Source organism: Cervus elaphus, chromosome 20, assembly GCF_910594005.1.
Source record: "Cervus elaphus chromosome 20, mCerEla1.1, whole genome shotgun sequence".
Lineage (NCBI taxonomy): Eukaryota > Metazoa > Chordata > Mammalia > Artiodactyla > Cervidae > Cervus > Cervus elaphus.
Genome location: NC_057834.1, coordinates 65992048 through 66007134, shown reverse-complemented (window position 1 = coordinate 66007134; position 15087 = coordinate 65992048). Strand labels below are relative to the sequence as shown.

At 36.8% G+C, this 15087-nt stretch overlaps 1 protein-coding gene across 2 annotated transcripts in view; it reads left to right on the top strand.

Moving 5' to 3' along the window:
- CDC14A (cell division cycle 14A) overlaps positions 1-9692 on the top strand; it is a 179865-nt gene extending 170173 nt beyond the window's left edge. For both annotated transcript variants that reach the window (XM_043876111.1, XM_043876112.1), the window contains one exon: positions 7709-9692. In XM_043876111.1, the coding sequence (XP_043732046.1) occupies positions 7709-7738 (30 nt within the window). In that variant the 3' untranslated portion in view covers positions 7739-9692. The remainder of the gene's footprint in view (positions 1-7708) is intronic.
- Positions 9693-15087: the final 5395 nt, after the last annotated feature.

Here is a 15087-nt window from a genome sequence, read left to right as displayed (position 1 = left end):
CCATTTTTTAAATCTCTATTGACTTGTTTCTGTTTTATGTTTTGGATTTTGGGCTGCAAGCTATCCTAGCTCCCTGACCAGGGATCAAACCCACACTGGAAGGCAAAGTCTTAACCAGTGGACCATCAGGGAAGTCCCCAGCTTTACTCTTTAGCTGCCAAACTTCTACCAGCATTCATGACAACTGTAACATTTTTCTAATCCTTATCATCATCAGTGATTTATTGATTACCTCCTATGTACCTCACGTTGTATTAGCTGCAATGCTTATACATCATCTTCCCAACCTAGGAATCGAACCAGGGTCTCCTGCATTGCAGGCAAATTCTTTACCAACTGAGCTATGAGGGAAGCCGAGCCCATCATCGTATTTATTTAACCCATAATTTACAGATGAGGAAATCAAAACTCAAAGAGGCAGTGACTTGTTCAGTCTCACAGCTGCTTCCTTAACTCCTGTGATCTTTGTTTTTATTCATTTGGAATTCCATTTCATAGACCTTCTTACTGCTTAGAGCATTGCTTCTGATATCTTGGATTCTATAAGACTCCTCTCAAACATTTACTCCCCCCTACCACTAACTCCTCCACATGACCTCTTTATGACCCCTGCCTGTTCCCTCTCTGTTTACTTCCTTCTGTAACCCACATAGTCATTTCTGCTTCCTTTTTCCAACATTCTCTTTTCCACTTGAACTTTTTTTCTGTTGCCATTTTATCACTAGCCTCCAAAATTAGATCAGTTCAACCATCTCCTATCTGTTTATAGTCTCTTCTGAGCTCTGTTGGAGAAAATCCCATGACTGTCCATTGATTCCATTTCAAATAAATTTCTAATTTACCCAGACCCTTCAGTGCTCATGATGTTTACTTGGCCTATCTTGGCTTCCTTTCCCTTCCCCACGTTTGTTGTTCTGTCACTAAGTTGTGTCCGACTCTTTGGGACCCCATGGACTGCAGCACACCAGGCTTCCTTGTCCTCTGTCTCCCAGAGTTTGCTCAGACTCGTGTCCATTGAGTCAGTGATGCCACCCAGCTGTCTTGTTCCGTGTCGTCCCCTTCTCCTCCTGCCTTCAGTCTTTCCCAGCATCAGGGTCTTTTCCAATGAGTCACTGACTGCTCCAAGACTTTTTCACATTCTTCCATCAGCACAAATCCTCCAACCTCCAGAGGCTGAGAACATATAATTTTTCAGGAATAATTCCCCTTAACTGTCCTCTTAACTACCTCAAAGTATAGCTGCATCTGACTTGTCCTTTTATTCCTTTTCAAAAACAGAAGCTCTACTCTTTTTCAGTGGTAACTCCACGAACCTGAACTGTTCTTTGCAGACTGTTTCTGGGAGTTGGCCTATCCACACCCTTGCTCTCTTATATCTTCAGTCTCTTGCACCCTGTTTGCCTGTCTCTTCACCTGCAATCAGGAATAGGCCGGTCTTACCAATTGCTTCCCTCAGTTCTGCCATCTATCACACTGTCTCCTTTATGGCAAGACTTGGGCCAGAAAGGCACGTGGACCTCCTCCCCACCCTCCACCTGTTCTGGTGAGTCTTTCCCACTGGCTGCCACTGACTTCTTTAAACCAGATCTGATGATCTCTTGTCAGTTTTCATTCTTCTTAGTCTTTGTGCAGCATTTGACAGTACTGACCACCCTTTTCTCCTATTATTTTGGTCCATTTTGAGTTTTGGAGTATTATTTTCCTGTTTCTCCTCCCCTTCCCATTAAATAGTTACCTGTTTGTCTTTGTCCGCCTGCCCCTTTATGATTTTTCCCCAGTCTCTGACCTTGGTCCACTTCTCTGTGTGGGTAATCATCTCCTGAGCATTGGACTTACATTTCTACCTTCCCTTGGGCAATACTGGGGGAGAATACATGCTCCTTCATTGGTCCTCTCCTCCTCTTATTTCCTGGCTAACTGATTATATCTTTGTACATCTAGTCATCCGAGCTAGAAATCTGGAATTGTCTTTGACACTACTTCTGCCTTTCCCTCTGCCACATCCAGCCACTAAGTCCTAGCAGTTTTCCCTTTGAAATATCTGTATTTTGTTGTCCATTCTTAGCACTGCTGCCTTCATCGAGGTCTCGTGGACTATTGAAATGGCCCTTTAAATTGCCTTCCTCTAGTTTGCTGCTGCGCTAGATTTCTGAGACAAGCTGATCAAACTATTCCTGTGTTCAGCATCGTTCGGTATCTCCACTTCACACACAGGGTCCGATCTGGACCCCTGGCCTGCCTTCGGGCACCTTCTCCATCAGTCCACGTGCCTCCCCACCGCCTCTTCTTCAGCAACTGCAGCCAGCATCCTGACTCAAGCTCTGCCTCCTGCTGAGTCCTAGCACAGGTGGTTTACCCTGCTTTTCCACCTCTCTCTGCTTGGTTTTATATTTCCTGGCCTGGCTCACTAGTTTTCTTTTTGATAAGGCATTTGTGACCCATCCAGGCAGAATACCTTTTCATCTGTTATAGGATTTTGTTCACAAGCCCCTACCCCCAGACCCCGCCCCGGGTTTCCCGACCCTGAGAGAATCAGCTGTATGTGATTCTCTCTTCTGCCGGCTTTAAACTTCTCAGAGGCATCTTTGTTTTCTCAGGTTCCAAAGTATAGGAAGCGCCTAATAAATATTTATTGAACTAAACGTTGGTTAGCATATCTAGGTTCACACATGTTAAGCAGAGGGCTAATTAGGGGCCCATTATTATTGCAAGTGCAGGAAGCACTAATAGTAAGCAAACAACGTTTCAGCTTTAGCTTTAACACACAGTAATCTGAGAGTTTGTTTTTTTTCTAGAAATGTGACTTTACTAAAATAAGAGAAAATACATTTTAACCAAGCTTGCATCAATATAATTTTGGTGTTCAGATGAACTGAAAACTCATGTGATGGTTGGCTGAGTCAAGTTGGGTGTCAACAATCTGTCACCTAACAATTGAGCTCTTTATGATTGTTGAAGAGCACATATTAAGTTCCTCCAGAAAAAAGAATCTATTAAAAGTTATGTAGGAAGGTGAAAGAATAGTTGTATAGCATTTAGTTAACCAAAATCAGATTGTTAAGTCTTTGGGTCCCTGACATGCTTAGAGAACACTATAGAAAAATGCTTACACCTCTTTCAAAGCTGATTTTATCACAGAACATAGCCTTTTTGTGTTACTATGATGCCAATAAAACATTATTCAGCGGTGCTTCTGCTAGTGTGTGAAATCATGTATCAATGTGGGAATATGCATATATGGGAATACGTATATATGGAAATATAGTGTGGAAATATGTATCAATGCATACATTTTGTTTGTTGCTAACTTACAAGCACTACAACTGGAAACTGCATTGCAAAGCCATAAAAAGACCAGGAGTATAGAGGCAGTTATAGATAAACTTATTTTTACCCGGTGTTTATTTTTTTCCTCATTTGTTCACTAAATCTTAAAATATATGATACCATATTGCCAAATGTGTTTTTTCTTTTAATTATCAATTAATTATCAATGATACCATGAAAACAAATCACTTTTTAAAAATTGAGTATAGTTGATTTATTGATACAATATTGTGTTAGTTTCAGATGTATGGCAAAGTGTGAAACAAATCGCTTTTTTCCTTTGTAGGTGCTTTTTGCCTATGTAGTTAGAACTCAAACCAGGGTAACTAGTAGATTATTTTTTTCTTCCTTAAGTGACTTGGGAAAATGGGGAAATGCAAGAAAGAAGTAAGTGTGGCAAAAGCCCATGGCGATTTTGACCTACACCAGATCATAGGGTCCTTTGGTTCAAGTTGTTTGAACCTTAAGACATTATTGCACTGATTTGCTGGCAAAGACCTTAACTATAATTATTTGGTATGTTTTGCTGTTTTTGATAGTCAATTTACAGTTTTATTTGTTAACTATTTGTATAGGATTTATATCTATAATTATTAGATATTTTTCTACCATGATTAGATAACTGGGCTGTTTAAAAAAGAAACTCCTCCAGAGTAGCTAAATTTTTAAAGTCACTACCTACATCTGCCAAAACAGATTAGTAGCGCATTTCCAGAACAGAACAAATTGTCTTGATCTCCTTACCTAACACTATGTTTTGCGTCAAATCCAGCTGCATTCAGAGCAAGAATTCTTGATGGAAGCTTATATTTTGACATAAAAATTTGGGGGGCTGCAATGTAAGGCAGTTTTATCCTTCATTTGCAGGCTGGATATTGCTATATTATTCGTTTACGGTATTCATACCGTAAAAATACTATATAATCATGCTAAACTTGATCTAGTCTTAACTCACTAAACCCTGTTGAACTCAATGGGCACATGAACTTGAATTTTCTATTTGAGAAATTAAAATCTCTTGGTTATTTAAATAAGTACTACTTTGTAAAATAATATTTACACCTTAGGTCTCCCTTCCTTTGTAATCATATCTTTGTCTTTGCTGAGGATTTTTTGTTGTTTTTGTATTTCAGATTGATTAGGTATCCTTATGGTAATGATAAAAATTGGCAAGGCCGAACTAAAACTTTAATCAGAATATTTAAACATGGGCATTCTAATAAATGAAATTTCTTTATGGACTATTACTGAGAATTCTTTTGGGTTCAGTCCTATGGAAAATAATTAAAAAATCTTATTTACAGTAATAAATAGTACATTCTGTTTTGTCTGTTAATATTTCTTTGCTTACTCTGGCTCATCCCTACTCATTATTTGTGTCAGGTGATAGAGAATGTTCAGTTGATAAGGACTGAATCACAGGACAAATGCTTAAAGTTCTTGAGGCATTTTATTGTGGAGGCTAAGACTTTGGGCTTTGTAGCCAGACTGCTGGAGTTCAAATTCCTTCCTAGTGGCGTGATCTTAGGCAAGTTGCTTTACTGTTTTGTTCCTCAGTTTCCCCATCTCTAAAATGAACTGTTCAGAGCATTTAATGAGCTAACACACATAAGATGTTTAGAATTGTGCCTAGTAGGTAGAAAGTACTCAATAAGTATCTTTTATAGAATAATTGACCTGTAGCATATCTAATTTATCAAGAATTCCAGTTAATTGTACTTTAATAAGTCCATCTGTTGAATAATAAAATCAATAATGATATTGTTTATACAGTACATGATGCATTTACATTTTTACCATAAAAATGAAAAATGCTAGTAACTGGCTATTGTGTTTTCTGGAACATTAATAGCTTTAGGATACATGTATATGGAGAAAACAAATGAACCAGATACCCTGAATACAACCCCATCATATAAACATGTGGTGCTTGAAATCTAAATGTTATTGGCACTATCGTCCCCCCAGTTAAAAGGCCTTGAAATACTAGTTATACTTTTTTCAAGTGAATAGGTCATGTAGATTTTAACAGTTCTCTTCCTTCCCTAAGTCCACTTCCATTAAGATTTTCGTTTTAGACTGAAAATGAAGAGGAGTTAACTTGTTATAAAACATTGATATCAGAATAATGTGCTAATTAACCTGTTTTGCAGATCTCTTATTTTTTTTAACGTTATTTACACCATATAAAGAAACCATGGAATATGTTTGGTTTGGTTTTAAGAACTTTGGTATCATATTTTTATCCCACAGTACCTAATATATTCATACTACTGATGTTCAGTCATTGTTGAATGAATTAACTAGCTTGACAGAAGACTAATGAATATATACTTCACGTGAATGATTGAAATCCTTAATATTCTAGAAAATGTTTCCATTTTTCAGTTCAGTGTGTATCATGATTCCATAAGTCATGTAAATATATGTACAGACATATTTTCTCCCTGTATATTGATGCATGTATAAAACACTTTGCCCTGGAAGAAAATTAGTCACTTGTCTAGCATCTGTTCATTTGCTGTATCTCTATTTATTGAGAGTTGATATAACTTTAAGATACTTGCAAAAACAACTTTGTTGTAAATTTTCAAGCAATCACAGGAGCTTTATAATTTCTGTTAGTGATAACATGAGTAACTTTTCTAGTTAGAACAAAAGTGAAAGTTAAAATATTGCCAAGAAAACATTGACCAATGTATAGCCTGCATATGTGGCGTTTTTGCAGCTACAAAGACCCTGTGGCTCTGCCCTCTCGGCCTACTGGCCAGATTTCAGAAGAAACTGGGATAAAGCATCTAGAAAAATGATAGTGCACTTTTAAGCTCTAAATGCTAGGTTTGGCAGCTGTTGTCTCACAAGTTAAATGGGCTTCAAGGCATTGGACCAGTTTCACTGGACTTTCTCTTTTATTCTCTCTGTGAATTCAGATATATTTACAGTGTAGTACCCTAAGTCTTGATCGTCTCTCCTGTTTTGAAGCCTTTACATAAACTACATCCTGTAGTCATTTTCCCAAGCCTTTTCCTTTTTTTCCCTAATGCTCTTGACCTTTAACCTCTTTGAAACTTGCAGCCTGAGAACACACCTACCCCCACCCAACCTTCCCTTTCCACTCTGCCTAATCCTTTGCTTGTGAACAGTGTTACTCTTACTCTGTGTATATTATTGCTTAATGTTGGCACATTTGTCTTTTCACTTTATGTCTGTGTGACAGTGTGGTCTTTTGCCCTTTGAGGGCAGGGACCATAACTTTTGACTTATGGTGTTGATAGATTCTTAGGTACAATAGTAAATGGCTGTTGGTAGGATATAAAATTCACTGGGATTTTGAAGCTAATCAAAGATAGTTTGAATCCTTTTGTAAATTATTTGCAAAATGAACAGGTATTTTTTTTTTTACTGATACCTGTACTATCAAAAAATGGACTGGTCTCAGAATTGATGACCTATTAATAAAATGCTGCAGATAAATTTGAAAAATATTTATTGGAGGAAGAGAAAAGGGCATTTGGTAGCAAATCAAGTAAGCTTTGTTTTTCTAAGGTATTTGATTAGAATCGTGCAAAAATTTTAATGTTATGTTTCTTCTAACTTATTTGCTGCTCAAAAATAACTGTTGGTGGATTTTTCTGTACCCCCCTATCTGTCCCTGGCGTATGTCTGTTAACAGTGCATTCTGATTACATATCCCAAGCATGCTTCTTTTATATGTCGTTATCTAACGTGATGTGGGAAAAACTGTGTTTATTTTTTTGAAAGTTGCCCACTGTTTATTATGTTATGACTGCAAGACTCTTCTGCACAAAAGCTTTTTGGGTCTTAAGATCAAATTTCAAAACTAGAAGTGCTTTGTGTCCCCCTAAGTGGAAAGAATTTATAAGGTATTTACAACGTTCAAACATTCTTAAGGAGCCTTATTTTTAAATGATGGCTAATTCTACTGCATTAGAAGCATTAATATTTATTTTATATGTGTTGAATTAAAAAATATATTTCTTAAATATACTTTAATAATCTTCAGTTTAGTCGCAAATGTCATTTAATGCTTTTGAGTAAAATTCAGTAGTATTGTCCAAAGGTAGAAGTGAGTTTAATGCTACCTATCAATTTCCAAATAATACTTAATTTTTAATCACTAGTACTAAATTAGTAAGCCTTTTAAAATATAAAGTTTTCTTGTAATCACTTTACCTAATTGGATATCTCATTTTTAGCAAATCCTTTGTTTCTTTCATCTTTTTCTGTTTTTCTTAGTTTGTTTCATACATCTTTTACATAACAGATCCAAACTGCTTTGTGTTGAAGGAAGAAGCTGCATGATGTGGAGAAATTTTGTGTGTGATGGAATTTAACCTCGTTTATGTCTCTCCCCACACAGTCCCTTCAATCTGAATATGTTCATTACTAAGGCCTTGCCACTCCGGTGAAAGCTGTTCCACTCTTACACGCAGTTTCCTCATCTGGATGAGCAATGTAGAGAGAAAACAACTGCTTGCTGGAAGAATATCTCTGCCTTTTTACCTTAAATTAAAGACAGCACTCAGATAAGACCTTCATGAGACTTGAAACCAGAAAACTCTGGTTAATGACTACTCTAAATGCACTGAAACTATGTTTATGGAGATGTCAACTTTTTAAGACAGTTTTCATGTTGAATTTGGTATTTTGGAAGGTTGTTTTTAATGTATTTCGGTAATACATTCGTTATTACATTTACATGTACAGTGTTACATTATGTATGTATTGTGAACTTTAAAAGACTATTTTGATAAATTTATAAATATATAAAATTATGTAAAAACTAGACTATATTTTGACTTAGATTTTCTTGCTGTTTCCTACCAAAAATTTGTATTTTGAATTTGTTTAGTGTGGTTTTATCTACAATGAATAAATAATTCCTCTTTATTAAGAAAAAGTAAAGGAGAAAGTTTTTAGAAAGTGATTTGTATGTTTCCACTACAAATATGGCAGATCAGTTCATTCTTTTGGGAAGTCAGTCTAGCTTAAGTTTATCCAGGTTTATCTCTTAGCAAGAGTACAATTATTTGATACAGCTTATTGAGATCATTTCTTTTCCCTTTGTTTTTGTTGCTGAGCCATTTAGTTTTGCATCTTTGGAGGTTTAAGAAAATTTAACATCCAGTTGAAGATCAAAATTCACTGAATGTTTTTCCTTGAAAGCATAGTCTTTCTCTATGAAATGACTCAACAGTCCAAATGTTTTTACTTCTTTCCTTCTCACAAAAGAATTCTTAGTCAAATTAGAATATTCTGATTTTGGTACGAGGTTTTTGCCTGTATTCACACATGGTCTGGCAAGTTTTAAATCAGCAAAGAGGATTCAAAGGATGCTGCTAAGTAGTTTTCTGTATTAATAAAGGAAACAAGTTTAAGACAGATCACAAAACCCCTGGCACACAAGCTAGCATATCTGAAACCTAACATGAAAATGAAGGGACTCCTAGGTACTTCACAGTCCTTTCACATAAGTGTAATCTTATATTTAGGGTCCAGAAGCCTGTAAACCTTTGTTTCATGGGGAGTTGGGGAGTATTAGATCCTCATTATCTTCCATGCTGCTCAAGAATGGACTACTCAGGCAGTCCAGTGGATTCATATGATGTGCTTTACTCTCAACCACTGAGTTATTTATCAGGTATTTATTAGAAGGGGGTACCTTGAGGCTGTTATACATGCTGGAGCAAAACATCTTGTTTATGTCTTACTTTTTAAAAAAGGCATTTGAATGAATGTTTGACTCAGGTTTGTTAACCTTCAAAAACTGCAGTACCAAATAATTGCACTAAACTGATGAAAAAAAAGGAATTGTTATGTTTTAGGAATCAAAAATTAAGTGGAATTAAATTGTATACCTTTTCTAAAGTTAAAATAGTAAAATATTTTGTTATGAGTTATTGTAAAAAATGATCAGTTAATTGTATAGGAAAATGATAGTATTTTTTCAAAATTATCAGTGAAAAGTAATTCAGATGATATTTGAGAAGTGGGGGAAAGGGAACCATATAGACAGTTTTAGTTCTGTGAATACTAATTGTGTGCAGCTACTAAATAATTGTAAAATTGACTACTGTAAATTTTCCATAATTATATGTGTATATTAAGTCATATGTATCTACATGGGTATGTCTTAAAATTATTTATACACATGTACATACATAGACAAATCAAGAAGAATATGTGTATAATATAGAAAGTATATAGCAAAGTGATTCTACTCCAATAATAAAGATTGACATGTATTTTGTTATGAATAGTTTACCTTTGAAAAGATATTTTGTTCTATTTTAAGGTGTAGAAGAATACACTGCTAATAAATAATAAAAGTTTTATGCAATTTACATTCTCCCTGTTTTTTGTCATTTGGATTTGGAGTATCAATGTACTGAAGTATCTTTATAATTTTACATTTAATTCACTCTACATTTATTTCACTTTTGAGTTTCTAAAAATCTCTGTTCCAGATTTTTATTGACTTTCCAGGTTGTGGCCATTCCTGAATTATGTGACAGTGAGCACAAAGAAATCTTATACTTTGAATTTCACAAGAGTCAGATAATATCCAGCCTTGTATATATAATTTTCCTTTTTGTTAATAAAACACTGTTCATTATCAGTGTTTTGGGCTTGCTTGATCATTTATGACTACTGGTCATAGGCTTCGCAGGTGGCTTAGTGGTAAAGAATCTGCGCACCAATGCAGGAGACACAGGAGACGCGGGTTCTATCCCTGGGTTGGAAAGATCCCCTGGAGGAGGAAATGGCAACCCACTACAGTATTGTTGCCTGGAAAATGTCATGGACAGAGGAACCTGGCTGGTTACAGCCCATGGGGTCACAAAGAGTCAGACACGACATCACGCATGCACAGAACCACTGTGTTAAGCTGGTCCTGTACCCCTGAGCAACAGGAATTGCGAAATAATCAATGTTTATCAGTCATTGTTTCTTTTGAGAAAGAATAGCTATTTTTCTTAAGGGAGAAATTATAGAAATAAATCAGATATCACACACCTTGCCACTGTTGGGTCTATGCCCTGAAGAGCTGGCTTGGGAGGAAGAAGTTGCATTCTTTTTACTGGAGATATTTTATGTATTAAACTGGATCTCTTTGGGTTGTGATGTTCCTGACGTTTTTCACCTTTCTTTTATCTTCTAAAATTTTTCAGAACACATAGGAATAGTTGTGGGTGGGAAGATAGTTTCACTTCTTGAGTTGGGAATCTGCCAATTAGCTGTTCTCACAACACTGCCTGAGACATCTAGTTGGGGTACCAAGGTTGTCATGAGCCCACATCTGAGAGAAGGAGATTTCTTCTGAATTCATGAACTTGTCTAGAAGGGCAGAAAGTCTTTTTCTACAGATATAGTGCCTATGAAAAAAAAGTAGTAGAAAAAAATCAATTAATTACAGCAGATTTCTCACCTATTGAAATCTTGAGTTCACGTGGTTTTGTTACCTTAGATATCAAATGATTTCTAAATCTCAAAATATACCTGGAGAGGCTACCCTGTTATGGATTTGGCTGTGATTTACATAACAATAGGAACATGAGTTTACCAACAGTAAGCTCTACAAATGTATTTTCAAGATTGTTCTCATTTGTATGCTTTCCTTGGTGACATGTGTTAAACCAACACTATGTTAAAAAGTTTCTACTCTTTTCTTTGGGAGGAAGAAGCTCAGTGTGTAAGCTGAACAGTACCCAGTGGTGTTTTATGGCATGTAAGAAGCCTGATCTTTGCCCAAGTGCCCTCGTAAGGCAGAGTTGATGCCAGTGAAAGCCTTGCAGTGCTCTTGGCAACACTGAGCAAAGCAAGAATTTGCTCACTGCCTGTCTCCTGAGAAGATTAATTAGAGAGGTATCCAATTACAGCAGGATACAATTTACAGCATAAGAGAATATTTTTTATTTACACATAGGTTGCATAGAGGTGGCACCCATGGCAGAGAAAGGAAAGGAGAAAATAATTGCATTATTTTGAGCTGGGTTGAAATGTTAATTTATTCCCACCCAGTTCCTTCTCTATGGATTGAATTATGATAATCATCTCAAGAAGGAGAAAAATAGATTTTCTAGAGAATGTAAAACTTTTTTTTTGGTTAGTGCAAGTAGAAACTTATATTGGAAGATTGCTTTTAATGCAAAATTCAGTTATTTAGAATTGGTTTTCAATGGATGAACATAAATTATTTGATCTTTTCACTCACCATGACTTACTTTAACATTAATCAATTGACCTTTTCACTCACCATGTCTTGCTTTAAGTTGAATACCACCAAACAGAAGATGACTTTCATCATCACTTGCTATTTCTCATTTGGTTTGAATCAAGTTGATCAAAGCTTTATTGAGAAGGTGGATCACAAGTGAAAAATGAGTTAACTGTGGAAATGACTCCAGCTGCAAATGTTTATATTTACATTAAACTTCAGAATCAGGGGTAACGATCATTGAATGGGTTTTGTTTATTTATATTATGGCTCTCCCAAAAACATTTAAAGTGGTTTTCCATAGAGTCACAAAGAGTCAGAGATGACTGAACATGCATGCACGCACACACACACACACACACACACACACACACACACAAAGATTGGAGCAGGTGTATCATGGAGGATTGAAAACAAAGGGATTCAGAGAGCAAACTTGGAGGCAACTGAGGTTGAGACTGAAAGCTGAGATGAGCTGCTTCCCAAATGTCATAGAATGGATCTTCTCTTAGGTTGGGCACATTACACCAAGGGCACACCTTTAGTCAGCTCCAGAGCTCCTTAGTGGGATTTATTTTCCTCAAAACATTCATATAATACATGATTGTTAATCATAAGCTCTATGCTGTACAGTGGGTCTCTAGAACTCATTTATCTTGAAGCTTTGTTATTTGTTTGAGTAATTTGCTACAAGGGTAGATCATATGTTGTGTCCTTACCACAAAATAAAACTAATGATGATGATGATGATAAATATGGGAGAGAACTTTTAGAGGCGATGGATATGTTTATGGCATAGATGTGGTGATGTTTTCATGGAAGTATACTTACCTCCAAACTCACCAAGTTATATATATTAAATACATCCAGCTTTCTGTAGGTCAATCATACCTCAATAGTCTAAATTTTTTTCAAATGAAGAGGTTATCTTCAAGTGAGTTTGTCAGTCTTGATATTCAGATCTCCCAGAATGATTATGTCAGGTACATGGAATAGAAATTTTAAAAGGCAAATTGAAACCAGAGACCAGAATAGTATAATAATAGTCCATATAACTATCTATCTATGTATCATCTATCCATCTAGTATTTACTGACCTTTACTGACAGCTAAAAATCCCTTATGACTATACAGTGGAAGTGAGAAATAGATTTAAGGGACTAGATCTGATAGACAGAGAGCCTGATGAACTATGGACGGAGGTTCGTGACATTGTACAGGAGAGAGGGATTAAGACCACCCAAAAAAAAAGGAATGCAAAAAAGCAAAATGGCTGTCTGAGGAGGCCTTACAAATAGCTGTGAAAAGAAGAGAAGCTAAAAGCAAAGGAGAAAAGGAAAGATATTCCCATTTGAATGCAGAGTTCCAAAGAATAGCAAGGAGAGATAAGAAAGCCTTCCTCAGCGATCAATGCAAAGAAATAGAGGAAAACAATAGAATGGGAAAGACTAGAGATCTCTTCAGGGAAATTAGAGATACCAAGGGAACATTTCAGGCAAAGATGGGCTCGGTAAAGGACAGAAATGGTAGGGACCTAACAGAAGCAGAAGATATTAAGAAGAGGTGGCAAGAATACACAGAAGAACTGTACAAAAAAGATCTTCACAACCCAGATAATCATGATGGTGTGATCACCGACCTAGAGCCAGACATCCTGGAATGTGAAGTCAAGTGGGCCTTAGAAAGCATCACTATGAACAAAGCCAGTGGAGGTGATGGAATTCCAGTTGAGCTATTTCAAATCCTGAAAGATGATGCTGTGAAAGTGCTGCACTCAATATGCCAGCAAATTTGGAAAACTTAGCAGTGGCCACGGGACTGGAAAAGGTCAGTTTTCATTCCAATCCCAAAGAAAGGCAATGCCAAAGAATGCTCAAACTACCGCACAATTGCACGCATAGCACATGCTAGTAAAGTAATGCTCAAAATTCTCCAAGCCAGGCTTCAACAATATGTGAACTGTGAACTTCCAGATGTTCAAGGTGGTTTTAGAAAAGGCAGAGGAACCAGAGATCAAATTGCTAACATCTGCTGGATCATTGAAAAAGCAAGAGAGTTCCAGAAAAACATCTATTTCTGCTTTATTGACTATGCCAAAGCCTTTGACTGTGTGGATCACAATAAACTGGAAAATTCTGAAAGAGATGGGAATACCAGACCGCCTGACATGCCTCTTGAGAAACCTGTATGCAGGTCAGGAAGCAACAGTTAGAGCTGGACACGGACCAACAGACTGGTCCCAAATAGGAAACAGAGTACGTCAAGGCTGTATATTGTCACCCTGCTTATTTCACTTATATGCAGAGAACATCATGAGAAACACTGGGCTGGAAGAAGTACAAGCTGGAATCAACATTGCCGGGAGAATATCAATAACCTCAGATATGGCAGAAAGTGAAGAGGAACTAAAAAGCCTCTTGATGAAAGTGAAAGAGGGGAGTGAAAAAGTTGGCTTGAAACTCAACATTCAAAAAGCTAAGATATGGAGAAGGAAATGGCAACCCACTCCAGTACTCTTGCCTGAGGAATGCCATGGACAGAGGAGCCTCGTGGGGTACAGTGCAATGAGGTCACAAAGAGTTGGACACGACAGAATGACTTTCACTTTTCACAACTGAAGAGTTTCACTCTTAAAAGAGGTTAAAATTTTCCTCAGAAATGGTCACCTAATTAGAACTTGCATCTTCTAAAGACATTGTGGATGTAATTCACTACAAAATGGTTAAAAGAATCCACCAAACAACATAGATCAGCAGAATAGATTGTTTAAAAGGAGCATGAATACCCAATCCCTACAGCTGCCTCAGGGACACCATCCCCTGAACCCTCTGATTCAGGAGACATACAACTTCTCATTTCTGCATTTACACAGAGCACCCCTTTCCAGGAACCATGTCCACAAGACATTTCCATACACCATGGCTCCCTGAGTCTGTCATATCAAGTTTAACTATGCTACAACACTGAAAAGACGGAAGAAGCTCTCAATCATAATACAAACAGGCATCAGAAAAGATCCCACCTACAGAGGAAAGTGTTGACGGAGAACTATAATCTGTTCTTCCGTCCTCAGTGACCCTGGTTAGAGCAAAACCCTGGGCAAACAGCTAACACTGAAATCTACTGACTAGGAGATAAATGAGGATATTACAGGGGTCGCTATATGCTGATTACCATTCTAGTAATGTTTTTAGCAGGGTGGATCGGGTCTGTTTAGAGTGTGATAAACCTACAATATACAGACTACAGTTGTTCTAATAAATAAAAGTCCTAAAGCCAGAACACGACTACAAGTGTGAGGACACATATTAAGCGAGAAACTCTCAAGTCTTCCTTGTGCTGACTTGTACGATACAAGTTAAACAAGTGAGAGTCCCTAATTTATTTTATATATTCCATTTAAAAAACCTAAATTCAGGAAGCAGTGTCTGACTGGTTCAGGGCCTCATAGACATTGCACATGTTGTTGCTCTTGTTTTGTATTATTTTCTAATTGTTAGTCAGTCTGGTGCTGGTAAGAA